This window comes from Astatotilapia calliptera, chromosome 10 (assembly GCF_964374335.1).
Source record: "Astatotilapia calliptera chromosome 10, fAstCal68.1, whole genome shotgun sequence".
Lineage (NCBI taxonomy): Eukaryota > Metazoa > Chordata > Actinopteri > Cichliformes > Cichlidae > Astatotilapia > Astatotilapia calliptera.
In genome coordinates this window covers 455,352-482,380 of record NC_137431.1, presented here as the reverse complement: position 1 = coordinate 482,380, position 27,029 = coordinate 455,352, and the positions used below count along the sequence as shown (strand labels likewise).

At 38.7% G+C, this 27,029-nt stretch overlaps 2 protein-coding genes and 2 long non-coding RNA genes across 6 annotated transcripts in view; 3 read left to right on the top strand and 1 right to left on the bottom strand.

The window, feature by feature from the left end:
* The window catches only part of LOC113030199 (CXADR-like membrane protein), a 113,407-nt gene extending 103,444 nt beyond the window's left edge, over positions 1-9,963 (top strand). For both annotated transcript variants that reach the window (XM_080307403.1, XM_026181392.2), the window contains 2 exons: positions 3,265-3,406; positions 8,941-9,963. In XM_080307403.1, the coding sequence (XP_080163529.1) occupies positions 3,265-3,406; positions 8,941-9,268 (470 nt within the window). In that variant the 3' untranslated portion in view covers positions 9,269-9,963. The remainder of the gene's footprint in view (positions 1-3,264; positions 3,407-8,940) is intronic.
* A 1,546-nt stretch (positions 9,964-11,509) lies between these two features.
* Positions 11,510-19,796, top strand: LOC145431515 (uncharacterized). The gene is made up of 2 exons (XM_080307402.1): positions 11,510-13,888; positions 14,020-19,796. The coding sequence occupies exon 2, from the start codon at positions 19,082-19,084 to the stop codon at positions 19,685-19,687; it is 606 nt and encodes a 201-aa protein (XP_080163528.1). The 5' UTR covers positions 11,510-13,888; positions 14,020-19,081; the 3' UTR covers positions 19,688-19,796.
* Positions 19,797-22,480: 2,684 nt separating this feature from the next.
* Positions 22,481-24,274, top strand: LOC113031162 (uncharacterized). Its single transcript, XR_003273691.2, has 2 exons — positions 22,481-22,884; positions 23,678-24,274. It is a non-coding gene; the product is annotated as an uncharacterized LOC113031162 (long non-coding RNA).
* LOC145431332 (uncharacterized) lies at positions 23,965-26,223 on the bottom strand. 2 transcript variants are annotated; one of them, XR_013911623.1, is made up of 4 exons: positions 25,984-26,223; positions 25,420-25,560; positions 25,117-25,198; positions 23,965-24,583 (listed from the first exon to the last, which is right to left on the bottom strand). It is a non-coding gene; the product is annotated as an uncharacterized LOC145431332 (long non-coding RNA). The 2 variants fall into 2 exon arrangements; XR_013911624.1 differs by having other exon boundaries at positions 25,420-25,598; positions 25,984-26,218.
* Positions 26,224-27,029: the final 806 nt, after the last annotated feature.

Here is a 27,029-nt window from a genome sequence, read left to right as displayed (position 1 = left end):
GTGACATTCTTTTAAATTGCAGATCACAACATCTCTCAAAATTTGTGGTCTGTCTGTGCTTCTCAACCTTAAGTTCACTGCTTCTTAAGTGGAATCTCAGTTATTTTCCTAAAATCATTGATCATTTTTCTTTTAGCAAAAATGTGGATGAAATTTGTTGAAGTGGATGGGAAGACAGTCTTTTCTCTATAGTTCAAAATAATACATTGCATTGTAAACTCACACTTGAAGGGGCTTTCTACACTCATTATTGATCAGATCCATCAATTAACACTAGACTCCATATATGATAGTGTTTTTTTGTTGATTCTGAGTGGAAAGGTGGTGCATTGGTTCACCCTATCACCTTGCATTAGTGGTTTAAATTTAGATTGGCTGGGGCTTTGGTGTGACAAAGCCTCCCTCAAACTTTAATGTAATGCAAATGGACTTATTCTTATACAGTGCTTTTCTATGCTCTATGTAAATGCTTTCTATCTAAATCCTACTTCGGAGAGCAACATGGGGTTAGTATCTTGCCCAAGGACATTTGGCATGCAGACTGGAGCAGACAAGGATCAAAACACAACTGAAGACAATGAGGGAATAACTATGGGCAGAAACATCATGAGATATTGTGTGTAGGTATTTGAGGTAAAAAATGAATTTCATCCATTATGAATATGAATATTGTGAGAAAACCTGGAACAACTTAAGTGCTTGTCAGTACTTTCCCGGATCTGCTGTACCAATCCATTCTTTTCCTCATACCACTAGCAATGCAGCTCTTTTGATTTGAACATAATAAAAACCCTCAGTGGCCACATGGGAAATGTTCTGGCACAGGACATAAACTACTCTCCCAGTCCTCCCTCTGACTTTGAGTCAGCACTGTCATCTGTGGGACATATTTGTCCTACATATATTACACGCTTGACAGTGGCTTGTGCAGTAGCCTGGAGTTGGTCTCCAGCAGTGTTGTTCAAATTACTTGAATAAAGTAATTAGTTACTTAGTCACTTTTTAAAGAGTCAAACTCAAAGTAATGTCAGTATTTCCCAACATTAAATGCTGCATGGTGCTGCTCTATCCCGCGCCCCATGTTTTCTATTCTTGATCTACACATGTGTCTGTTGGTGCCATGGACGTTGGAAAGTAACAGTAATCTAATTACCTTTTTGCAATAGCAATCCCTTACATTAAAAAGTAATTGGATTATGTGTTACTGCCCATCTCTGGTCTCCAGTATTGTCTTCCAGTGCACTGAGTTCCTAAGGAACATTACTAGTGTACTTTAAGCCTTGTATAGTGCCAAGCATTCCTATACCTGTGAGATCTGATTGAAATGACCTCCTCAACATGTCTTGAAGTTCCCCTGAGGCCTGGTAATGAACTAATCATTTGATTCAGGAGTGTTGATCCAGGGTGAGATCTAAAACCTGCAGGACACCGTCCCTCGAGGCCTGGATTTGGACACCCCGATCTAAAGGATAAAGATCACTCTTTCAAGGATGTCAGTGTTCACATTTTAGACAGACAAGACAGATAGTTTGACAGAGAAGTGAAAGAGGCCTTCTATGTCCACTGTGAACAGCCATCTTTCAACAGAGGAGGTGGCTTATCACACCAACTGCTTGCCACCTACAATGCAGTTTTGAGATCCCTTTCCCAAGGTGCCTCAAGCCCTACTTACATCTTGCGTCAGTTGATCTCAATGGGTCACATGATATAGGGTGAGGGAAGGTTTGTTCTGCTGATGAACTCTGCTGTTAATGACTTACAGCTTTTTTAACATCTTGGCTCATGTGACAAGGCACATCATCAATAGTGGTTCAACGACCTTCTTAATGGACAACCCCCACTAGGGTTTAAATATCTGAGACTTTCCACCATTTGGTTTTAGAACTGAAGAAGCTTTCAGATGAGAGGTGAAGTGTCTTCAAGAAACTTTAAAAAGTCCAGGTTCATTCTTTTCCAAGCTCATCAGACAATATAGGAGAAATCTGCTCTCTCTTTCTAGTCGCTGTCAGTACTCCTGCTGCAGCATTTTGGATCAAGTGACGGCTTTTCAGTCAGTTTTTAGAACAACCTGATAATAATGAACTAAAGTAATCCAGTCTAGAAGATTAACTGGATGAACAGGATTTTTAGCATCATTTTAAGACTGGATTTTTCTAATTTTAGATATTGTGCAAATGGAAGAGAGCATATCTGTTTAATATTTTTTAAGCCTTTGTGTTTTATGCTTGAATCATTCAAGTATACAAATACTTACAAAATACACACGGGATTCTTTTGATAATGCCGAGAGCACGAATTCAGGCGGTTCAACGTTCCAGCGGTGAGCTGCTCTGTGCCACTGCCTTAAATAGCAGCTGGGGAAATCAGCCAGATCAGCAGCAGGTGGAGACAATCACACAGGTGCGTGGGCCAAGAGCGAGAGCCCGTAACGAGCTCCACCCAGGCAGAGAGGAGGAGGAGAGACAAAGAAAACAAAAACAAAAAAGAACAACAACAACAAAACCTGTAGCCAGCGTGAGCCAGCCAGAGAGACACGGGGACCGTGACAGAACCAGTGCCAGCCAAACAATTTATCAAAGAACCCATTTTAAATGGAATCTTTAGACACCTTGTTACTAGCAGCCTGGTGCAAAACACACCTTGAATCAACAACAAGGTGATTTAAAAAGACAGCCAAAAATCTGTTACAGCTCAATATGGTGTGCTGTGTGTCTTTAAAATAATTTGAGGGAAACTGGACAAGTGGAAGACAAAAGAGGTGGCAGGCCTTTAACAAACTACAAACTTTCCAATTGGTAGACAATGCACTCTTCCTCCTGAGCCACAACCACCTCTTAGAATAAGTATTTGCATTTATATTTGCACATACTTCAGTAAATCACTGAACATATTTCCAACTTTTCAATAAATAAAAAGTGATGACTCAAGACTTTCTCACAATACTATAGTCGACAACTTGGAACTTCTGGAATAGCATTATTTAAAACAATTTTAAAATGTATTGATTTTCAAGGTTCAATTATTTTATATTATAGCTATAATATATAATAGCTGAAGGGATAAATTGGGTTTTTTTTTTATCTGGCTTTAGCTTTTATAATACTGGGGTGTGTTATATAGGTTTCTGAAAATGATAAAGACGGGGAGACAAGTATTTTACTGAAACTTGCATGCAACTGAAAAATAGCAATGGTGAATTTGATGCATTGGTGGTTGTAGCATAATAGTGTGTCTTACATCAATATTTTTTGTTATTTTTGGTAGATGTGAAGGGAATTGGTGTGGTAGCAGGTGTAGTGGTTGGTGTGTCCTTCGCCATTCTGCTTATCTTACTCATCATCTGGTTGGTATTCTGCAAAAAGGACATGGAAAAAAATGAAGAGGAGGAGACGCCCAATGAAATCAGGTAGACAATGCCTAGAATATTTCTTTGCACATGTTAACTACCCATGACAAAAAACTTTACTTTTACAGTTTTATTCAATATATTAATATAATTGCTGCATGTTATACAATCATTCATTTCATCGTTTCAGCCATCTCATTACCAGAATCACTGAAATATATGTATAACCTGTATACCTGTAGGACTGCCTTTCTGATCCATCAATGTTTCTGCATGAAATAAAAACTTCAAATAGATGAATCCCAAAATGATAGTTTCAATTTATGGCTGTATTGGTTATAACAGCAGTTACCTTTTCTCACTTTTTACACAAAGTGATTGTATTAGTTTGAATTGCAATAATTCAGACTGTTGTGGAATTTTTCTATTAATTAACCAGTTACAGAACAAGAAAGTTGAAAGTATTCACTACTGATCAGAAGACTTAGAACACTCTAATCCTTCCAGTTATTTATTGCAATTCAAGTCGTTCAAATCCAATGAATAGCTTGAAATGGTACAAAGGTAAGTGTTGAACTGCCAGAGGTTTAAAAAAAAGGTAAGGTTACCCAACACTAAAAAATAATGTACATTTCAGAAAAATGGCCTTTTTCAGGGAACACAACATGGTTTTAACAATTTAAATCTGTTCTGCAACAATGGAGGTTGATCCAGCCTTGAAAGCTGGTGCTACTAATTCCTACAGGTGTTCCAACTTCTCTGGATTACTTCCAGCTCCCTCTGTCTGCATAAAAGCAGTGTTGGAGCACACTGATGTACCCTCGTGAGCATCACTTGAACAGTACTGTACTGCAGAAAGTAGTGTGTTGTACAGAAATGGTGAGAAAAATGGAATTAACAATGGAAGAGAGACAGACCATCATAACATTTATAAATGTAGGTCTGTCCTACAAAGAAACTGCAAAGAAAGTCAAGGTGTCAGTGAGTACAGTTTCCTTCACCATCAAAGACACTCAGAAACACCCCAGTTTCCACAAAACGCAAGATACCACGATAAAACCATTCAGGAGCTGAAATAATCGATTTGTACCTTTGGCTTAATCATTGCCCAGCATATCTGAAATGTCTCCGCCAAAGAAAGCCTCGAACCTAGGCAAGAATAAGACCATCGACAAATGGTCGAGCATCGAGCTTGATGCTAATGATAGTTGCACCAGCAGGGCTTTGGCTGAGCCTAAAGTTGTCACTCCGGATGACAAGAGTGAAATGTATAAGATAAGATAAGATAAGATAAGATAACCTTTATTAGTCCCACACGTGGGAAATTTGTTTTGTCACAGCAGGAAGTGGACAGTGCAAAAGTTATGAGGCAAAAATTAGAATACAATAAGAATAAATACAGTACACAACTGTACAGAATAGAATAAAATAAAATACTATATACAGTAGAATAAAATAAAATAAATATACAATAAGATAAAAATAGAATACAAATACAAATACTATATACAACTGAGTAAAAATACAACGATGACAGAAAGGATTATTGCACTTAGTATTATTGCATATGTATGGATGTGTGTGCTTGATCAGTTAAAGTCTTTATTATGGAGTCTGACAGCAGTGGGGAGGAAAGACCTGCGAAATCTCTCCGTCCCACACCGTGGGTGCCGCAGTCTCCCACTGAAGGAGCTGCTCAGTGCTGTCACAGTCTGCTGCATGGGGTGGGAGATGTTGTCCATCAGGGATGACAGCTTAGCCGCCGTTCTCCTGTCACTCACCACCTCCACTGGGTCCAGAGGGCATCCTAGAACAGAGCTGGCCCTTCGGATCAGCCTGTTCAGTCTCTTCCTGTCCCCAGCAGAGATGCTGCCGCCCCAGCAGACCACGCCATAAAAGATAGCAGAAGCCACAACAGAGTCATAGAAGGTCTTCAGGAGTGGGCCCTCCACTCCAAACGACCTGAGTCTCCGCAGCAGGTACAGCCTGCTCTGCCCTTTCCTGTAGAGGGCGTCTGAGTTATGAGTCCAGTCCAGTCTATTGTTCAGATGAACACCAAGGTAGAATAAGATATGCCAGGAAACATGTAAGACAATATCTGAATCAATCCTGGAAAAACTTGATGAGCAGTTTGATGCTTTTGAGGCCAAGTTCCAGTTGGTGCTATCCATACAGACTGACTTACAGAACCGCATGGAAGGTCAGGAAATTAGCGGTCAACGCCCCGGGAATAGCGAATGGGAACGCTTGAAGCCAAATGCGAGGACCTGGCAAAGCTTGTAAAGATTCAACCCAAACTATTGGATTTGGAGGCCTGTACTCGGAGACTTAATATAAAAATTGTTGGCATAAAACAGTGCTCAGAAGATAGGGAGTCCGAAAGAGTTTATTTCCAACCTCATCCCCGAATTATTGGGTAAGCAACACTTCCCACATCCACTTAAGGTCGACCACGCTCATCGATCCCTATGGCCTAGGCTGGCAGTGGGACAGAAACCGCATACCACCATCGCCCGAATACATCACTTTCAGATGAAAGAGCTTATTCTATGCCTCGCCAGGATGCAACCGATGGAGTACAAGGGGAATAAAGTTCTGATCTTCCCAGACTGCACCAGCGAAGTAATGAGCTAGCACTGTTCCTTCCGGAATGTGATGCAAGCCCTGAGAGAAGATGGAATTAAATTCCAGCTATGGTACCCAACAAAGCTGTGTGTGCACTAGAAAGATGAGGATATTCCGGAGGTTTTCAATGATCCAGAACAAGCAGAGGTGGCTCGCCAGCGTTAGAACTATAGTGCTACAGAGAAGGAGTAACTTGCGTATCAGCTGTGATTGCATGTCTTCTTTTTTCTTCTTTTTTCTCTCTTTTTGTCTAATAAGGTGAGCGAGCTTTTAGTTTGTGTTGTGCCTCACGCTGTGGACTATCAAACAGACTGCACTGTGTTGCTCCTAATTTCTGACTTTTTAAAAAATGTTTTGTTTTCTTTATCTGTATGCTAACTGTCAATCCACAGTTTGCATACAAACTGGCGCCGATCAGCTTTTCCAGAAAGCACATAGTTCAGTAAGATCATCTGGTAATGTGTCATAGTTATATAATTATATTAGTTAAGTAAGTGCAATAGAATACACGCATCTAAGCCACAAAACAAAACAATACCCCAGCGCCTATCACCCGCCCACACCGCTGCTCCCAAAAATGACATGCATCTATCCCCTAGTAAACCAAACCGAGGCTGCTGGCCAAATTGTGAACCTCACTTAAAGGAATCACAATGCCCGGATGAAACGGATGATAAAGGATTCAGAAAGTTTATTCATGCAGGCCCATATGACAGAGAATGTGCATCTTTTTTGTTTTCATATTTTAATTTATATTTAATTGTGTTGTGGTTTGCAGTGTTTTGTGTTGTTTCACTTTAAATTTGTTTAAAAGGTAAAAGCTGAAAATTTAAATAGATAAAAGTTGAAATGTGAATAGTTGGTTTTTGTATAATATGATTTATTTATTACATTTTATGTGGAATGAATAAATATAAGTATATTTACAAGGCAGGAAGTACCAACGACCAGATTTGGTGTGTGGTAGTAACAGGTAAATGAACGTTTTTTCTTAAATTATTTGAATGTATCTGAGTGCTTGTGTACAAATACACAAACAATACACATATGCTTTCAATTGTATAATTTAAGTGATCCAGGTAGCTCTGTTTTGGAAGTTCAGTTAACGCTAGAAATGTGTTTTGGAGTTTGTACGTGCTTTGTCTCTTGGGGCCACCGTATATATTTATATATAAACATATATAAATAAAATCACGTTTTTTTTTTTTACATGAATAATTCCTTTTGTGCATTTATATATTTATATATTTTTTTATCTTTTATATTTTTGTTAATAATAAATTAATTAAAGCAACAAAACAACCTGAAGAGCGGGTTGGGAGCCGAAAGAGCCGGTTCTCTAAAAAGAGCCGGAAATCCCATCACTAATAACAACGATTCTAATATAATAGTGGCTGGAGACCTTAACTGTTATCTTGACCCCTTCTTAGATACATCATCCACGTGACTAGCACACCATTGTTTTTCTTGTGACATTACCAATAAGTTTGATGTGTCACATGGCCCTCTTCCTATTGAAAAAACAAAAGTTGTATCCAAGATGGCCGACTTCTAAATGGCCACCATGGTCACCACCCATCTTGAGGAGTTTGCCCCCTCACAACCATTCCCATGTTATTACGGTGTATCCATATAAATGGCCCACCCTGTACTTTATGGGAAGCACTGAAGACTGTTTTGAGGGGTGCGATAATTTCTTACACTTCAGCTCTTAAAAGAGAAAGAGAGAAACGTCTGTCGGAAATCAATAGCTTTCCTGTCCTGGAAAGAATGTATCAAACCTCTAAATCGTCTATGGATTATAAAGAGATACTGAAATTAAAATATTAATATAATGGCATTATGAGTGGCCTAGTCAGCAATTTACTCTGGATTTTGCAACAAAAGCACTTTGAGTTTGGGGATAAACCTGGTACATTGCTAGCACGACAGCTTTTGTTTTATATTTTTAAAAATTTTAAATTAAATTATCCAAAAAAAAAAAAAAAACACGGAGGAGGAAGTGTGATGGTTTGGGGCTTTTTGCTGGATCCAGGGTCGGTGACTTGTACAAAGTGAGAGGCACCCTGAACCAAAACAGCTACCACAGCACTCTGCAGCTCCATGCAGTAGCCTCTGGTATGGACCTAGCTGATCAGGAGTTCATCCTACAGCAAGATGATGACCCAAAACTTGAAAACATGGAGTGTCCAGCACAGTCTCCAGACTTAAACCCCATCAAGTTGGTTTGAGATGAACTGGACAGAAGAGTGAAAGCAAAGCAGCCTACAAGGTCCACATTTATGGGAACTTCTGCTACAGATATGTGAGAATATTTGATTTCTATTGTAGAAAGAATAACACGAGTGTGTTCAGCTGTTATATCTGCCAAAGGAGGCTACTCTGGTGAGTCAAAAGTTTAGAACAGCGGTACTGGCCCTTGAATCTTTCGGTACTGGGCGGTGAGATTTGAGGCTTGGGTGTGAAATTTAGGCATTTTTATCATTTTTTTTTTTTAAATCATTTTTATCATTAACTTGGTTTCCCTTCGTCCGTCTCCTCCTCCGTCTTTTCCCGTGTGTCATGAATAAATCTTCTTTTTTTGGTACCGGTACTGGTTTTATTTTGGTGAATTTATCCATGACACCTTAAAGTCCGGTCAGTGAAAATGTTGTTGGACATAAACTGGTCTGTGGCGCAAAAAAGGTTGGGGACCGCTGGTTTAGAACACATTTTGGTCTACAAATTGATTCCATGAATTTTTTCTTTTGACTCCAGTTGCTTATTTGTACTATGCTTCATTACAGAGTGCAATGTGACAGTAAACTTCATAATTTTCAATAAAAAACTGGAAAAATTGGGGTGTTTTAAAACTTTTGACTGGTACTTTTCTACTAAAAGTATACTTTCTACTTTACTAAAGCTAAACTTTCATGATCAATTTCAGTTTCGTCCTGCCAGTAAATCATGCAGCTATGTTCTCATTTCAGGGAGGATGCAGAAGCTCCCAAAGCCAAACTAGTGAAGCCCAACTCCCTCTCCTCATCTCGCTCTGGCAGTTCCCATTCGGGCACCTCCTCCACCCAGTCCATGGTGCACAACATGGGACCTAAATGTCAGTGTGCCTTTGTTCCTGCTGTGGCTGCCCTTAACGAGAACTGCCAGGCTTTCCCACAGTCTCCACCTGAATGCCATCAGAAGATTCCCAAGATCCCTGAACATCTTTTGCACCCACTTCCATGTCTACCTCTCACTCCAAACCCAGTCACTGCTGTTATGATCAAACCAGCTCAAACCAGGGCCTTCCAAGCCGTGTAGAAGAAAAATCCAGTTCCTCAACTTACTTCATTCACACTGTGACAAAACACTTTCAGCAACTTAACTCTTGAAGAATTTCTGCAATATAAAAACAGTTTTGTTCTGGTGTCATTTATTTGTACACAGTCACCTCTGTAGGTTTTAGAGAGAGATTGTTAGGTTGTTAAAAGTATATTTCAGTATACTTTTAACAACCTAACAATCTCACATACATCTGTTAACACCTGTAGTTTTACTTTCTGACAAAAGTTTAGGTTTTTATAGATTTGGATATGATGCACAGTCTCAGAGGTACTTATTGAAAATTTTTAATTCAGGTTCATGGACCAGTTCTTACCATTGTTCACTTTTACATGAAAATGCAAAAATACCTGCAACACAGTCTGATTGCAGTTTGTAAAATACTGTTGGCCACAAACTAATTTGTGGCCATGGACGTTAAATATTGTATTTTTTAGTTGGATCAAGCTCCATTGCAGAAAGAACTACGTAGTGGTGCTTGCATAAGTCACAGGACCTAAAAACTTCCGTCTGAGAGTTTTTTTTGTTTGCTTTGTGTGGGACCACCAGGGGACTCCACTCACATCCAGCAATAAGGGAAGAGGGAGGGGTAATGTTTTTGGGTTGTAGGAGGTGTTTTCTGCCTTGTGAGTTCAGTTGTGTGAAGCTGAAATTAAAGTTGGAGTAAAACGTGATGAGGTCTTGTGTCATCCTTACGTACCTCCACATTGGTGACCCCTGAGACAAACATGCTGAGGCCTGAAGAGGAAACCGGCCCTTTCCCAGAAGCATCTGTGGCTGCCAGACTCCCACCTCTGTCTGCACCTGCGTTTGCTTTGGTAGTTAAAGTACAGGACTTTTGGCTTCACGACCCTCCTTCATGGTTCGTGCATGTCGAAGCTCAGTTTGCTCTTTGTGGAATTTTATCTGAAGACATGAAAAACATGTGGTGGCCTCATTGGCCTCATTGGACTCCGCTGTCCAATGACCCTCCTCCAGAATCCCCTTGGCCAAAGGAAATACACCGCTCTCAAGGCGCTGCTGCTGCGGTGCCACTCCCACTCCGACACAGAGAAAAGAAGCTCCTCTCTCTCAGGCTTAGGTGATGGTACCACTTTCAAGCTCATGGAGAACATGCTGTGCTTACTGGGGATGGATGACATGGAGTTCCTCTTCACACATGGTTATCTCCGACAACTGTCCGCTTCTGTGTGGGCTGGCACCCACACTAATTCTCCCAGAGGCCTCTGGCTCAGTGACAGTGGCTGGGATCACGGCACGACGTTTCAGCGCCAAAGTGAAGATTTAAGACCCAGGGAAATGAGCCCGCCAGTGGTCTGTAGCAGACGTGACCAGGAATGGCTGCTCTTCATAGAAGACTCACACTTGGGTAGACATTTTCCTGCCCTCGGCTGGTTCTGAGAGGCTAGCTAAGGGCTGTGTGCAGCTACTAGCAGCGGCTAATGGCTCCCCCATCAAAACATTTGGTGAAAAGGCGCAGATTTTCTTTGTGCTCACAGACTACTGGTTGATGTCGTTAACAGATGTTTGATCAATGCTGTGTCATTTTCTTCACTGCTATGCTAATCTTGTAGTTTAATGTAGGTTCATGTTGATTGCATGTTGGATGATGTGTTTTTGGGGAATACTGTTAAATATGTCAGAACAAGATCTAGAGTGGTGGGTTCTTTTACAATTTGAGAAAAACAAACTTAGTCTAATTCTGTCTAATTAGATTAAACACAGGAGTGTCGATTAATTTAAACTAACATAATCATCCTGCTCTAACCAGGTTTCAATAAGGCAGAGTAAATCAGTATGTCTATCATTTATTAATTCATGTACTAACAAGAACTTAAAAGAGAGAAAGACTTAATGTTTAATAGTCATAGTTTTTACTATTTGGGTACTATATTGTTCTCTTTTTTTGGTGGTCTGGGACCAGGCACTCTTTAAGTGGATGTGGTTTTACAGGGCTAACAGGTTAATCTATGATTAAGCATTTCTATACCAATGAGTGTTTTTGAGGAAATGGTGCCTCTATTCATAAAGAATGAGCTACTACCCTAAATACTAAAGACTATGCTAAGGCTCGTTATTATTATTGCGCTTTTTTCCTCTGTCTGAGCACTCAAAGCGCTTTATACAATATGCCTCATTCATACATTCACACAAGCACTTTGTTCTATGCTTAAGTGCTTTCTATCTAACATTCCAACTCCACTGGAGGTATCAGAGAGCAATTTGTGGTTAGTTTCTTGCCTAAGGATATTTGGCATGAAAACGAGCTGCCAGGGATCAACCTTCCAACTTTCTAATTAATAGATGACGTGCTCTAACCCCAATCTTAAAAGCCTTGGAGAAGTTTGGAGCAACAAGAAGGTCACTTGGTGTTCGCTCTCTCTGCGGTAGAGCATCACTTACTGTTCCTGCTCAAACACAGTGGTGTCTTTGAGTAGCTTATCTGCTTAGCAGTTTAATTAAAAAGTTTTAGATACATTCTTTTTTCATAGCATAATCTTCACGTGCTTCATCCGAAGCACACTTTCTGTGTACTCACTACCTAATTTATAGCCAAAGTATTCACTCACCGTGTCTTTACTGTTTCGCTAGCTTAGCTTAGGTTGTAGCCGACTCGCTAGCAGCATGGCCTCTTCACCTGTCCCTCCTGCACTTTCCTGCTCATTGTGTCAGATGTTTAGTTACTCCTTGGCCTCCTTTTGTAGTAGTGATACTTGTAACACATGTACCATATTTGCAGCTCTGGAGGCCAGGATTACTGAATTGGAGACTCGGCTTCGCACCCTTCATTCACCCGTAGATAGCCAGGCCCCTGTAGCTGGTGCAGCCGAAACGAAAGACCAAGACAGACTTCAATTCATTTGAAAGCCTGATGCTTAGCCTTTTCCAGCTGTAAAACTCAGAAACCAGTCTTACTTGTTATCATCTATTGTCCACCTGGGCCTTACACAGAGTTTCTGTCTGATTTCTCAGACTTTATATCTAATTTAGTTCTGAGCTCAGATAAAATAATTATTGTGGGTGATTTTAACATCCATGTAGATGCTAAAAATGACAGCCTCAACATGACATTTAATCTGTTATTAGGCTCAATTGGCTTCTGTCAAAATGTAAAAGAACCCACCCACCACTTTAATCGCACTCTAGATCTTGTGTTAACATATGACATAGAAACTGAACATTTAACAGTGTTTCCTGAAAACCCTCTGCTGTCTGATCATTTCCTGATAACATTTACATTTACAATAATTGATTACACAGCGGTGGAGAGTAGACTTTATCACAGTAGATGTCTTTCTGAAAGCGCTGTAACTAAGTTAAAGAATATAATCCACCCACTGTTATCATCTTCAATGCCCTGTACCAACACAGAGCAGAGCAGCTATCTGAACACTACCCCAACAGAGGTCGATTATCTTGTTAATAATTTTGTCTCCTCACTACGTACGACTCTGGATACTGTAGCTCCTGTGAAAACTAAGGTCTCAAATCAGAAGTACCTGACTCCGTGGTATAATTCTCAAACACGTAGCCTAAAGTAGATGACTCGTAAGCTGGAGAGGAAATGGCGTGTCACAAATTTAGGTGGAGAAATAGTTTGTTGCTTTATATGAAAGCCCTCCGCAAAGCCAGAACATCTTACTATTCATCACTGATTGAAGAAAATAAGAACAACCCCAGGTTTCTCTTCAGCTCTGTAGCCAGGCTGACAAACAGTCAGAGCTCTGTTGAGCCAACCATCCCTTTAACGTTAACTAGTAATGACTTCATGAACTTCTTCACAAATAAAATTTTAATCATTAGAGAAAAAATTACCAATAATCATCCCACAGATGTAATATTATCTACAGCTACTCTTAGTACCATTGATGTTAAGTTAGACTCTTTTTCTCCAATTGATCTTTCTGAGTTAACTTCAATAATTACTTCCTCCAAACCATCAACGTGTCTTTTAGACCCATTCCTACAAAACTGCTCAAAGAAGTCCTGCCATTAATTAATTCTTCCATCTTAAATATGATCAACCTATCTCTAATAATCAGCTATGTACCACAGGCCTTCAAGCTGGCTGTAGTTAAACCTTTACTCAAAAAGCATCTCTAGACCCAGCAGTCTTAGCTAATTATAGGCCAATCTTCAACCTTCCTTTCATATCAAACATCCTTGAAAGAGTAGTTGTCAAACAGCTAACAGATCATCTGCAGAGGTTTATTTGAAGAGTTTCAGTCAGGTTTCAGAGCTCATCACAGCACAGAAACAGCTTTAGTGAAGGTTACAAATGATCTTTTTATGGCCTCTGACAGTGGACTCATCTCTGTGCTTGTCTTGCTAGACCTCAGTGCAGCTGTCAGGGACCTGGGTCTGAGGGACCCAGGGTCCTTGAGCAGTGTGGACTATGATTATTGTTATTATGTGTGTTTTTGGTGGTATTCTCTCCTTTTTTGTCCTCCTTCTCCCTGTGTGCTCCCGGATGTTTTGGGTTGCTGAGGGGGACTGCGAACCGGAAGTGTTCCCGCACTGGAAGCTGCCACACGTGCTGCTCGTTAGCCTTCACCAGCTGCAGCCGATGGCCTCATCAAGAGCATCCTATTTAAGAAGGTGGCCGAGCTCCAGTCAGCACGGGATTATTCTATATTAAACTTGTAAAGTACCTCCGTTGATGAGTGTTTATGTGAACGACATCGCTACTGTGTGTTTCCTGCTGAGCTGTGTGTGTTTTGTGTCACCAGGAGTCGGGAGCGAGGAGTGTCGTCACGAGGGGAAACTGGGTTTTGGAGTCGTCACTTTTTCACTGTTTATGGACACGTGCACGGTATGGGATTCACAGAGGAATCGCCACGGGAGCTACAGTGCTGGACATAGTTGTTGTTTTTGTCCACTCACCATAAATAAATCCACTGTCCTTCACTATAAGAGTCTAGCGTTTGGGCCCTACTTTCCTCAACTCCACGGCCATCGCTGACCGTGACAGTAGCATTCGATACTGTTGACCATAATATCCTATTAGAGCAATTAGAACATGCTGTAGGTATTACAGGTACTGTGCTGCAGTGGTTTGTATCATATCTATCTAATAGACTCCAGTTTGTGCATGTAAATGGAGAGTCCTCTTCACACACTGAGGTTAATTATGGAGTTCCACAGGGTTCAGTGCTAGGACCAATTCTGTTTACATTATACATGCTTCCCTTAGGCAGCATCATTAGAAGACATAGCATACATTTACACTGCTATGCAGATGACACCCAGCTCTATCTGTCCATGAAGCCAGATAACACACACCAATGAGTTAAACTGCAGGAATGTCTTAAAGACATAAAGACCTGGATGGCCGCTAACTTTCTGCTTCTTAATTCAGATCAAACTGAGGTTATTGTACTCGGCCCTGAAAAGCTTAGAAATATTTGATGATGTTGGTGTTTGGCTTTTTAGTTAGCACAAAGAGGAACAGAGAGGGAGATGGAGAATGAGGACAGAACAGAGATGGAACAAGAGCCGGTGAGACACACATGTTAGTCAAATAGTTGTTTGCATTCATTAGAACATGTATCCAGTACCTAGTGTGTCTTTGTAGGTTTGGAAAAGCCCGGATCTCTCAGGGTCTCCTGTGAGGAGTGTGAGGGTGCTTTGGGAGCATTAGGCGTCTGGCCTGTTGTTATAGGCCATTCAGTTCCTGTACAACCATAGTGAGAGCTTGGTTCATATTGCTGGCAATAACTCATTAACGGTGAGTGTTGGACTCGGTGGCTCCCCTTTGTCATCAGGTCTGTTCAATTTGAAGCTGAATGAGAAGTGGCAAGAATGAAAATTACTATCTCCAACTTAGATACCATGGTTCCCAGTGGGAAAAAGGTTCAGTGCCCAGTCTGGGTCGAGGAGTTAGTAAGTTTACTAATAACTTTACCAGTTTAATGTTTTTGATTTGATTTGATTTTATTGATTAGCATTCAAATTCAAATCTCAGTGAAAACAGTGAGAAAAAAAAAAACAAAAAACAGTGAAAACAGAACAAAAATCTACCATAAAGAAAGAAAGCATGAGACAAGGCTAATCAAAAGGTATTGGCTGAAGCATTTGCTTATTACGCCAACCCTTTTCACAAAATATCTTTTTGTATGCAGCTCCTGTACACAGGGCTTGAAGAAAATAATAAAACAAAGCAAAAACCAAACAAAACAAACAAACAAACAAACAAAACAAAGAAAAAAAAACTTTCCACCTTAGATAAGTAACTACATCAAAGTAAAGAATCAAGAGGTTGTTGTTTTTTTTCTCCTTTTTGTTCTTTTCATTCTTGATATATATATTTTTCTAATACTCTATTTTTAAACATGTTTTTAAACAAGGAAAATGAACTACACCTTTTTAAATCACTGTCATAACTATTCCACAGGTTAACTCCTCTAACAGAAACACATCTCTGCTTTATATTTGTCCTCATCTTGTTTTTCTTAAAGAAATCTGTTCCCCTTAAGTCATATTGACTCTCTCTGACTTTGAACAGCTTCTGAGTACTGCGGCAAAGCAAGTTATTTTGTGCTTTATACATTATCTGTGCCATTTTATATTCAACTAAATCATAAAATTTCAGGGTATTCAGATTAATAAACAAAATGTTAGTTGGTTCTATATAGTTTGATTGGTTTATAATTCTTATAGCTCTTTTTTGTAACTTGAAAATATGAAGAGTGTTCGTTTTATATGCATTACCCCATATCTCCAGACAGTAAGTCATATATGGAAGCAACAGAGAACAATAAAGTGTGTATAATGATTTTTTGTTCAGGACATGCTTTGTTTTATAGAGAATAGCAATGGTTTTTGACATTTTTGTTTTCACGTGGTTTATATGAGACTTCCAACTCAGCTTATCATCAATTATCACTCCAAGAAATTTATTTTCGTACACTCTTTCAATTTCAATTCCATTAACCCTTATTTTAGATACATTTTTCACTTGTCTAGTGCCAAAAATAATCAATTTTGTTTTCTTTATATTTAATGATAACTTATTTACATCAAACCAGTTTTTTAATATATTTAACTCCTTTTCCGCTGTAGTCAGAAGCTGTTCTAAGTTTTTACCTGAGCAGTACAGAGTCGTATCATCAGCAAACAATACACATTTTAACAGTTTGGAAACACTACATATGTCATTTATATATAATATAAATAATTTAGGGCCCAGCACAGAGCCCTGAGGAACACCACAAGTTACCTTCAACTGCTTAGATTTTACATTATTGAATTCGACATATTGATATCTTTCATCCAGGTAACTTTTCATCCACTTGTATGCTATCCCTCTTATGCCATATCTCTCTAGTTTATTCATTAATATAGAATGATCAATTGTATCAAACGCCTTTTTTAAGTCTATAAAAACACCAACAGTATATTCCTTATTATCTATTGCATTAGATATCCCTTCAACAAGTTCCATCACTGCCATTGAAGTGGACCTTTTCACTCTAAAGCCATATTGGTTATCACTTAGGAGATTATGCTTCTCAATATATTTATCAAGTCTATTAACAAATAACTTTTCTAAAATTTTTGAGAACTGTGGGAGTAGTGATATTGGCCTATAATTGGTAAACTGACATCTCTCTCCGTTTTTATGGATTGGAATAACTTTTGCTATTTTCATTTGTGAGGGAAACACACCAGTTTGAAAGGACAGATTACAAATGTATGCGAAAGGTTGCACTATATATTCTATAATACTTTTAACTAATATCATGTCAATACCAAACAGTCAGTGGACTTTTTATTTTTAAATGTCTTCACAATGTTAATTATTTCTCTATGAGTTACAGCACCAATAAACATGGAGGACACATTCTGAGTAATATGTTTATTTAGGTCGTTATTATTTCTTGACTCTGGAATTTCTTTTGCTAAATTAAAGCCAACATTTACAAAGAAATCATTAAATTCATTTGCAATGTCTTTAGTTTTATCAAGCACAATATCTTTATCTTTTTTAAAATAATCTGGATAATTCTTATTTTTTGAGCCCTTTTTGATTAGACTGTTTAATATCCTCCATGTTTCTTGTGTGTTACTTCTACTTTGCTCCAATAATTTGTGGTAATATTCTTTCTTACTTGTTCTTATAATATTTACTAATCTATTTTTATATAACTTGTACTTTATTTCAGCATCTTTTGTCCTCTGTTTTATGAATCTCTTATATAGATTATTTTTCTTTTTACATGCATCTTCTATCCCCTTTGTGATCCATGGCTTATTTGATCTGTGATGCTTTCTAGTGATTTTCATTAAAGGACAATGTTTTTCATATAGTGAAATTACAGTTGATAAGAATGCATCATATGCACTATTTGAATCTTCATTTGCAAAAACCTCATTCCAATTGTGTTCCTTTAAGTCCACCTGGAGGGCAGCAATGGCTCTTGTTGTTCTATGTCGTATCATATCAAATATTTGATTCTTTTGTTTAGTTTTAATCCCAAAATAATTTTGAAAAATTGCAAAAACAGGAAGATGATCGCTTATATCAGTTATAAGAAGTCCACCTACTATTTCATGGTCAATTTTATTTGTGAATATATTATCTATCAATGTAGCTGTATCAATTGTTATTCTACTTGGTTTTATAATTACAGGGAAAAGGGAGTTACTATACATTGTATTTATGAAATCTGTTGTTTTCTGATGTCCATTTGGGTTTAGCAAATCTATATTAAAATCACCACAAATTATTTGCACTTTTTTATCATTTAGGTTGCTAAACATAGCAGCAAGTTTTTCATTGAATATCTCAAGGCATGAACCTGGTGTCCTATAGATGCAACTTATAATTATATTGTTAGCTTTTTCAACATGAATTTCAATAGTGACACATTCCAATATGTTATCTATGGTGCTTGACATGCATTCAATCAGACTACATTTCAAAACTTTATCTACATATAAAGCAACACCACCTCCTTTTTTATTCACCCTGTTCATTGTAAATAATTCGTATCCTTCCAGTCCCATTTCACTAACTTTCTCATTATCGAGCCATGTTTCTGATATTGCAATTATATTAAACTTTTTTAACTTACTTAAACATTCTGTAATTTTAGAAAAAATTTTATACAGGCTGTTATGGCCCTGTCCATAATCTGTTTTGGTGGCTGTTGTTGTCTGTTCCTTTAAGTCTTTGCAGGTCCCGGAGTGGATGAGCTGACGGCTGCTGATTGGTCCCCTGGCCATGTGATCTTCTTCAAATCCCTCACCAGCAGTTGTCCCGGGGCAGCCACTGACAGCAGCAGCAGACCTGACCCTGGCCTCCAAAACTTGAGACTTTTGTGCTTGTGATTTGTGCGGCTTCTCTGAGTTTTGTATATAGTGTGTATATTAGCTTTCATTGTACATAGCACATTGTAAATAGCACTGCAACAGAAGGGGTGAGCTGCCGTATTGTTTTTCCTTGCACTGTTTTCTCCTGTTTATTTCAGTTAGGGAGTTAGGTGTAGCGCTTGTCTTTTGTTTGATGTTTGATTTCACATAGGGTTTTAGATAGCACCTCCTCCTGACTTAGCTTGTTTTGTTTGTTATTTTGGCCTTTGTTCACCCTGGAGCTTCATTTTTGCAGTGTAGATAATAAAACACGATTCACTAAGGAATTGGTTTCCCTCTGTGTATGGTTTTGGGGACCAGGGCGGGGCAGTCTTTTCAAACTTATGTTGCGTTCCTGTACCCCTAGACTGGGGCGTAACACCCAAAAATCAAACATTTAACACCAAGTGAAAAGTTTGATCCAGACAGACGAAGCCGATGAAGGCTGGAGCGGTCCCACTGACCCTCCAGCAGACGACGAAGGCTGGAGCGGTCCCACGGACCCTCCAGCGAAGGCGGATGAAGGCTGGAGCGGTCCCACGGACCCTCCAGCGACGACAAAGGCTGGGGCGGTCCCACGGACCCTCCCCTCAGCGAAGGCAGACGAAGCTGATGAAGGCTGGAGCGGTCCCACTGACCCTCCAGCAGACGACGAAGGCTGGAGCGGTCCCTCGGACCCTCCAGCGAAGGCGGATGAAGGCTGGAGCGGTCCCTCGGACCCTCCAGCGGAGACGGACAGCTGAAGCGAAGGCAGACGAAGATGATGAAGGCTGGAGCGGTCCCACTGACCCTCCAGCAGACGACGAAGGCTGGAGCAGTCCCTCGGACCCTCCAGCGAAGGCGGATGAAGGCTGGACCGGCCCTCGGACCCTCCAGCGAAGGCGGATGAAGGCTGGACCGGCCCTCGGACCCTCCAGCGAAGACAGACGGCTGAAGCGGTCCCTCCCTCGGACCCTCCAGCGACGGCGGACGGCTGAAGCGGTCCTCGGACCCCTCAGCGATGGCAATCCCGGACGAGCCCCCATATGTTACACCCCGGCCTAGGCAACCGGTGTGCAACGCAGGAAAAATAAAAATAAGGCAAAAACACACGAGAAAAAACTAATACGGGCTTCCACAAAAATAATCCCAAAACGAAAGTATCGACAACTATTTCTTCAAAGCAAAATACGATATTTATTTACATCAAAACACAAAACGTCAAACTATTTACAACGGGGGGAAAATCACGACCATGACACACTGAAACACAGGGTTTAAATACCTAGAGGGAGCAATCAGGAAAATGGACAACAAGAGGGAAACACAGCTGGGGCAACTCAGAACTGACGAGACAGGGAAAAGTAAACTGAAAAGACTAAGATAACACAGACTTTCAAAGTAAAACAGGAAACACATAACAGTCACGCCAAAAAGAACACACTGACAACACCGAAACGTAACACAGGCTTCTACTATTGAAATGTATGACCGACAATGCATTTGCCATTTTAATATTCACATTGAATTGGTCATCTGTATAGTACTCACAAGTATTATTGGTGTTATTGTAGAAGTGGGTATCTGGGTCAATGCTACTTTCAGGGTCATTCATGTTGTGCTCTGCATAGTTAAACGTTTTGAAGTTCGTTTTCTCAGCGTGTGTGGCAAAATAACCACCTTGACAGTCCTTTTCATAATCAAAGTCTTCCTCTTCAATATCTCCGAATGGAAACCTATAATCTGTGTCCAAACTTGTCATTTATGTGTTTTTGTTGTTGTTGTTTCCATTGTTTTTGAGCCATAAGGCCAGAAATACTTTCCATACCCATTGTTCATTATCCAATCGTCACTTTTCCAATAGATTCCATAGCAGATTCCTGATTATTTATATTGCTCTAAGTCTTTGAGTTCTCTTATCATCACAACTTTCGCTTCTTCGGGATTGCCATTTAGTCTTATCATTACTTTGCAGTTCCTCGTCCATGTCGCTTGTATCTTATTTTGTTTTCTCAGGATGCGTGCCTGTCTTGCAATTTCAGCAGTCTTTTTCGTTAAATGTTCATTTAAATACACACCAGTCCCTTTTAGCTTCTTACCCTGTTTCAGTAACTCAATCTTTGTTTTGCGACTCACAAACCGAAGAATGATTGCTGGCTTTGTTTTACTGTCTTTTCTGGGGAGCGTGTGGCATGCTGCAATATGATGGCTCTGAATACTTACATTCTTCGTTTGAAGGAATTTTATCACTTGCTGTTCAAGCGTTTGCTGCTCCTCTACCTTTAAATGTCGTTTCTGAAGCATTTCTGAATGCAAATGTGAAGACGATGGTATTTTAACTTTAACCTTGTAACTTTAAATTGTGATATTTATTTTTTAATTCTCCTTTATAGTACAGCTAAAGCAAAGTAGTTAATCATTGTTTGTAGAATACATGACTGCCCTGCTAATTATTGTTAGTGACTGATACCATATAATCCATCCGTCAGGAGCTGATAGCCACACATTCTCTAAAGGAATTTCTGGTAAAGAGCAGGCTGAAGCAGCAAAGCAACCAAAGACCATGACATCATCACCACTGTTTTACTGCTGGTATGATGTTCTTGTTTTGAAATGCTGTGGTAGTTAATTACTTCCCTCACAGGGCCTAGTCGCTTTGGACAACTCTTTTCCCTTAATAAATCAAATCATCATTAAAAGAAATATGCACTTACTGATATGTTTACTCAGCCTTTGACTAGTTTTAAAGTTCGTTTGACAATCTGTAATATTTAAATGTGACAAATATGCAAAAGAAACAAACAAAAAGGTCAGGGGGCAAACACTAACTATTTACATGTAAAAATGATAATACAATGAATACAGTATAGAGTTGTAGTGCAATTTATCAGAACTCAAACTTAATGATGGAGAATTAAAAGAAAAAAAATCTACTCATTAAGAAAATTTTGTTCTAGTAACCTGAGAGTCATCAAGGCAAAATTAATAGATTAATAAATTAAAAATAAATAACAAATAAATAAATAATAAAATGAATAAATACATTTCTGAGTTAAGTTTAAACTACATTCTTAATAAACCATACAGTTACATAGATGCACTTCACATATAGGCTAAAATAATCTGTGGACATTATTATTTTATTATATATATATATATATATATATATATATATATATATATATATATATATATATATATATATATATATATATTATTATATTCTTTTTTTTTTAAATGTTAACAATATATTTATTGAGTTCTTTTATATCACAAAACAAGCAAATGATAGTACAGTTAAAATAAGATTTAGAAAAAAACTTAGCACCAAGCATCGTTTTCTAAATTAATGCCCTTCATAATGTCTCGAAATCTCAGTTAAATGTTATGGAACTCCAAAGCGTTCAAAATTAAATAAATAAATAGGTCAAGATGAAATAAATAACTATGTGAATAAATAAGACACAGATATGTAATGTGAGAATGATATTGTGAAATAATGGAACACATTTTGAAAAAAATGCTCATTATTGTGAAATATATTGCATTCTGCTATATAAATTTACTTATTATTGTGAAATATTATTTCATGGTCATTATTTTTCACAATAACAGAGATTATTCCTGAGGCATTTTATTTATTTCCAGCCGTTTTTAGTCCAAAATGACCTTTTTTCAAAGTCAGTCTTTATTTCAAAATCCCGTTTTTCCCGATGGTCTATTTATTTCATAATGCGACTTTTCAGCAGAATGACTGTCTGTCAATCAATGTAAGTGGGCTGGACCTTTGCACCTATTGGCTTATCGTTTACCATCGACTAGTTTTCCTGGATACCGGCTCCGCGGGACGGCTACTGCAGCTAGCAACAGCGTGCTAGGTCAAAAGTCACGGAGGATGGCGGACTGGTGTGAACTTCAGCCAGTTCTGCTCATTTAAGCAAATCAGATAGAGAGGGATCATTTACCTGTAGATACTGTTTTGAGTCGTTTAGATGTTTCTGAAATGCTTGGGATGATAATTGCTCTTCAAGATGTTCGCATCGATGACAGCATTGTCAAAGGTTTAAGATCAATTCAGCACCGTGTTCGTTTGGAATACGCCGAGGAAGAACAGTCTTCAAATGTTGGCCGTCCACGTCTAGAAATCCCAGTGCAGCACTCAGGACTTTAGTGCTGTCCGGGATAACCGTCGGGGTAATTGCCGATACATTTTCTGTGTCTCCGAGCACAATTAGGAGGAAAATGACGGAGGATGGTCTAAGGTAAGTTTATGCTGTAATTGAGCACCTGTGTGATTCTGTACACAGCATTGTTTAGGTGTTGACCTTAATTATGACGTTTGACAATGAAATATTATCGCTTACTTTTTTTTGTTACTGTCTAAACTAAGTGGGGCAGCTACGGCTAAAGCTATCGGCGCCATCTCGGCGTTGAGACACGTTTAGCAGTGTTAGCTGTTAGTGTGTTAACTCGGAGACTGGGGTCAGTGGAGCCTGTAGGAACCTTTTACACAGAGAGTAGACCCACCAGCTTTCCACAGTCTACTTACTTATCACATCTTGTTAGACAGCAGGGTCATTAGTGCTTTAAATAGTACATAGTTGAATGTTTCATTGCTGTTTGCAGTTGATTGTTCTCTGATAACGCATAACAAGGTTGATGTTAAATAGCGAGTTTATTGAAATGGTTTTGTCTATTTCAGCAGCATTATAGATATACTTTCTCTGGTGTCTTCGGTAAAGCTAAAACAAGAATACATTTACATCCTTGGTTCTTTCAGCATTAATTGGAAAACTTTGAGATTTGCTGTGCGCCTCCCAAGCCATTCTCTTTTATCCCACCTGTCAGGTATAGATGGCAATACTTTAAACAAAGTTAAATTTGTTATACCTGAAGAGAACCAATCCTGACCTAGAATGGGTGAATGAATAATTAGTTGGTAGCCAATGCCTAAGCAACTCACATAGGCCCTGGCAGACTCAATAAGTCCATCTAGGAACAGCTGCAGGAAACAGCTCTTCAGTTTAGATTTAAAACATGTGCATGCTCTTTCAGGTTGATGAGGATTATGGTGTGGACTGGACAGGACAACATAATCGCTGCCCATCAAATGAGATCACCATTCCTGAGATTCAGCTCCCAGATGCACTGAATGAACAAGACCCTGCTGTGCTACCAATACTTCAAAATCACTTGTAGAAAGACATTATTACATTTAATCAGTTTCTATGTCAGGAGGATTTTTTTTATTTTTAATTTCTACAGCTTTGTAGCTAATACTGACTCAAAACAGCATAACCAATTTCATTTTCAACAAAACAGTGAGTGGCTATAAAACAGGATTTGTTTTATACAGCTGTCACTTTAATGATATTCATTTCTTGGTTGGATATACAGTACATGTCAACTCTGAGCAGATTTAATACAATGAACACAGAGTAGTGTAACATCTTAATTCAAATAATTTTTTCTAGAAATTTTTTTTGTATCAGTAGCGAGTATAAACAAAACATATTGTGTAATTTATAATGTACAGTGAACAACTGATTTTGATATCTGAACTCTTCATCAGTTTATATTAAAAAAGCCATAAATGCACACCTGTACTCTGTATTTTTCACTGTCAAGTGTATTAAAAAGAACTAGAACTCACTAGATTGTCCGTTTCTTTGAACACCGAGTACAGTAATGTGATGCAAGAAAGAAGAAATGGTCTAATTTTACCATGTGGTTATGGAATCAATCGTAAACCAGACCAAAACCTGAGTCAGTAGAGTTGAGACACACCTGAATGTCCATTAGAAATGACTCATAGGTACAGTAGTGTGCAGGAAGACGTAGTACTTCAAAACCGGTGGAAGACTTTGGAAGATTGCTGTTGACCACTTCCACAGTCATTTCTCGGCAAGACTTCCCATCCTGTCCAAAACTTGATGAGGGCTTTTTGTTGTGCACAAGATGCTGCAACAGAAGATTGTTTTAAACTATAATGACATCCTATATTCATTATTTTGAATCTTTTATGGAGAAATACCATAAAGATGACCACTTACATACAGGGCACCAGACATTTTTGCCCCACTCAAATTGCTGTTGTAGCTTTTATAGATATTTTTATGTTAACAAAGCTAAAAGTAGTCTACATACAATTCTAGTGCAACTGATAATGCCACCACTCTTATGTATTGCATGGAGCAAATAACAAAACAAAATTATACTATAGCGTAGAGCTGGGCGATAGAACGATAACGATATGTATTGCGAAATAACTTTTTCTCAATAGAAAAATTAAACTATTGCGATAGACCTCACCGCTCTTGTCCTTTTTATAAAAAAATAAATAAAAATAAATATCGTGATATGAAAAAATCTCATATCGCCCAGCTCTACTATAGTGTACTTTGTTAATGACCCAAGATCACTGGGCTGTATGTAATTTACCAAAGTATAATCAGAGAAAACCAATGGCAAAATACCTATCGCAGCAGACTTACCATTTTCAATGAAGGACCGAAGGTAACCTGCCACTCTGCATTTATCCTCGAGAGCATTCCTCTTCTTCCTCATCTTCATCTTCTGTGGCAGGCCACAGTCATTTTATAGCTTTACTTATCTTGTAGTCTTAAGAGCATCAGCAACATTAGGTGTATTTTTATTAAATGTAACCCAGCTGTTCAACTAACCCACGCATACAAAACAGTATATTGGTGTTTTGTGTCAACAATTAATGTTCATCCTTCATAAATTAACCAAATAGCTTTACTATTCAGATGTTAAAAGATGTGACCTGACCTTACCTCACAACAGGGAGCAGTCTCTGATTCCCTTGGTAAGAAAGGAGGAATGATGTCTGATCTTTCTGTCAGAAGCGGCCATACCATGGTTTCCTTAAGCCCTTTCCTCAGCTGCTTGACTTGACGACTTGTTTGTGTTATGACCTACAACGGTGAGACCAAACCAAAACTGAAGTTGGAGTCTGTAAAGTGACACACACTTTAAATGTTAAATATTTAAAGAACATCCACTATACTAGTAAAAGCATTTTCAAATTATACCCACTTACAAAATCACTACGTTGAACTAAAATTGCTTTCTTTTCTTTCACATAGATTACTTGTCTTCCATATTAGCACAGAAGATAAGCCACTTTAAAACAGTCATGAATAACTATTACCTACAACAATGTAAATAGTAATACAGACATTAACCCAGAAGACAATTATTTTCTCTTACCTAATTTATAGAATTCTTTGCTATGATAAAAAACAGTATTAAAAAAAATCTGTGACTAAACTGATTAAAAAGCTCATTTTTGCCAGACAGACAGACTAACCAAGCAATAATAACATATCGTTACTTACCCTGAACAGCGTTTCGTGGAGTGGAGCTAGCTGTGATAGCGTTAGCATTTGCTAACGTTAACACTGTGCGGTTGTGATGAGAACTTGGACCAGGGACCACTTCATCTCCAGTACACTGCTGCAATACGCAGACTGAGGTGAAGACGTTCAATCTAAGCGGTTAGCAAGTTCTCTGAGTAACTCAGAAACGGACTTGTTTCCTGCAGCCATGCCCTTCACAAGAATTGATACACCTGTAACGTTATTCGCGCCCAGTGTTTTGCATTTGTCGGTGCCTTAATTTTTATTTTGAGCTGCATACTGCCGCCAGCTGCATAGGAGACGCATTGCACCATTAAACCTAAATCGACAATTCATGTGCTATTACTTATGTCTTAGTAAAGGAGCAACCAATCACACAACTGGCTCCGCCCTGTCTGTCTTGATTGACAGACAAAGTCATTCTGCTGAAAAGTCGCATTATGAAATAAATAGACCATCGGGAAAAACGGGATTTTGAAATAAAGACTGACTTTGAAAAAAGGTCATTTTGGAATATAATCGGCTGGAAATAAATAAAATGCCTCAGGAATAATCTCTGTTATTGTGAAAAATAATGACCATGAAATAATATTTCACAATAATAAGAAAATTTATATAGCAGAATGTAATATTTTTCACAATAATGAGCATTGTTTTCAAAATGTGTTCCATTATTTCACAATATCATTCTCACATTACATATCTGTGTCTTATTTATTCACATAGTTATTTATTTCATCTTGACCTATTTATTTATTTAATTTTGAACACTTTGGAGTTCCATAAAATGTGACCACATTTCTTTTATAATCTGCTCCCTTTCCTCTGAGAATATAAGCAGGGCTGGACTGAGACAAAAAATTGGCCCGGGCATTTTGACTAGAGACCGGCCCATCAGGCATTATAGGAAAAGCCATAAAGCCTTTGCATGAAAACAACTGCTTTGATGTACACTGATACGAATGTGGCAGGATGAATGTTATCCCTCGGTCCAACCCACTTTCAGCCTGGCACCTTAGGGGGCG

Coding starts and splice junctions, on each gene's coding strand:
- LOC145431515 (XM_080307402.1), top strand. CDS start 19,082: ATGAAGGCTGGAGCGGTCCCACTGACCCTCCAGCAGACGACGAAGGCT.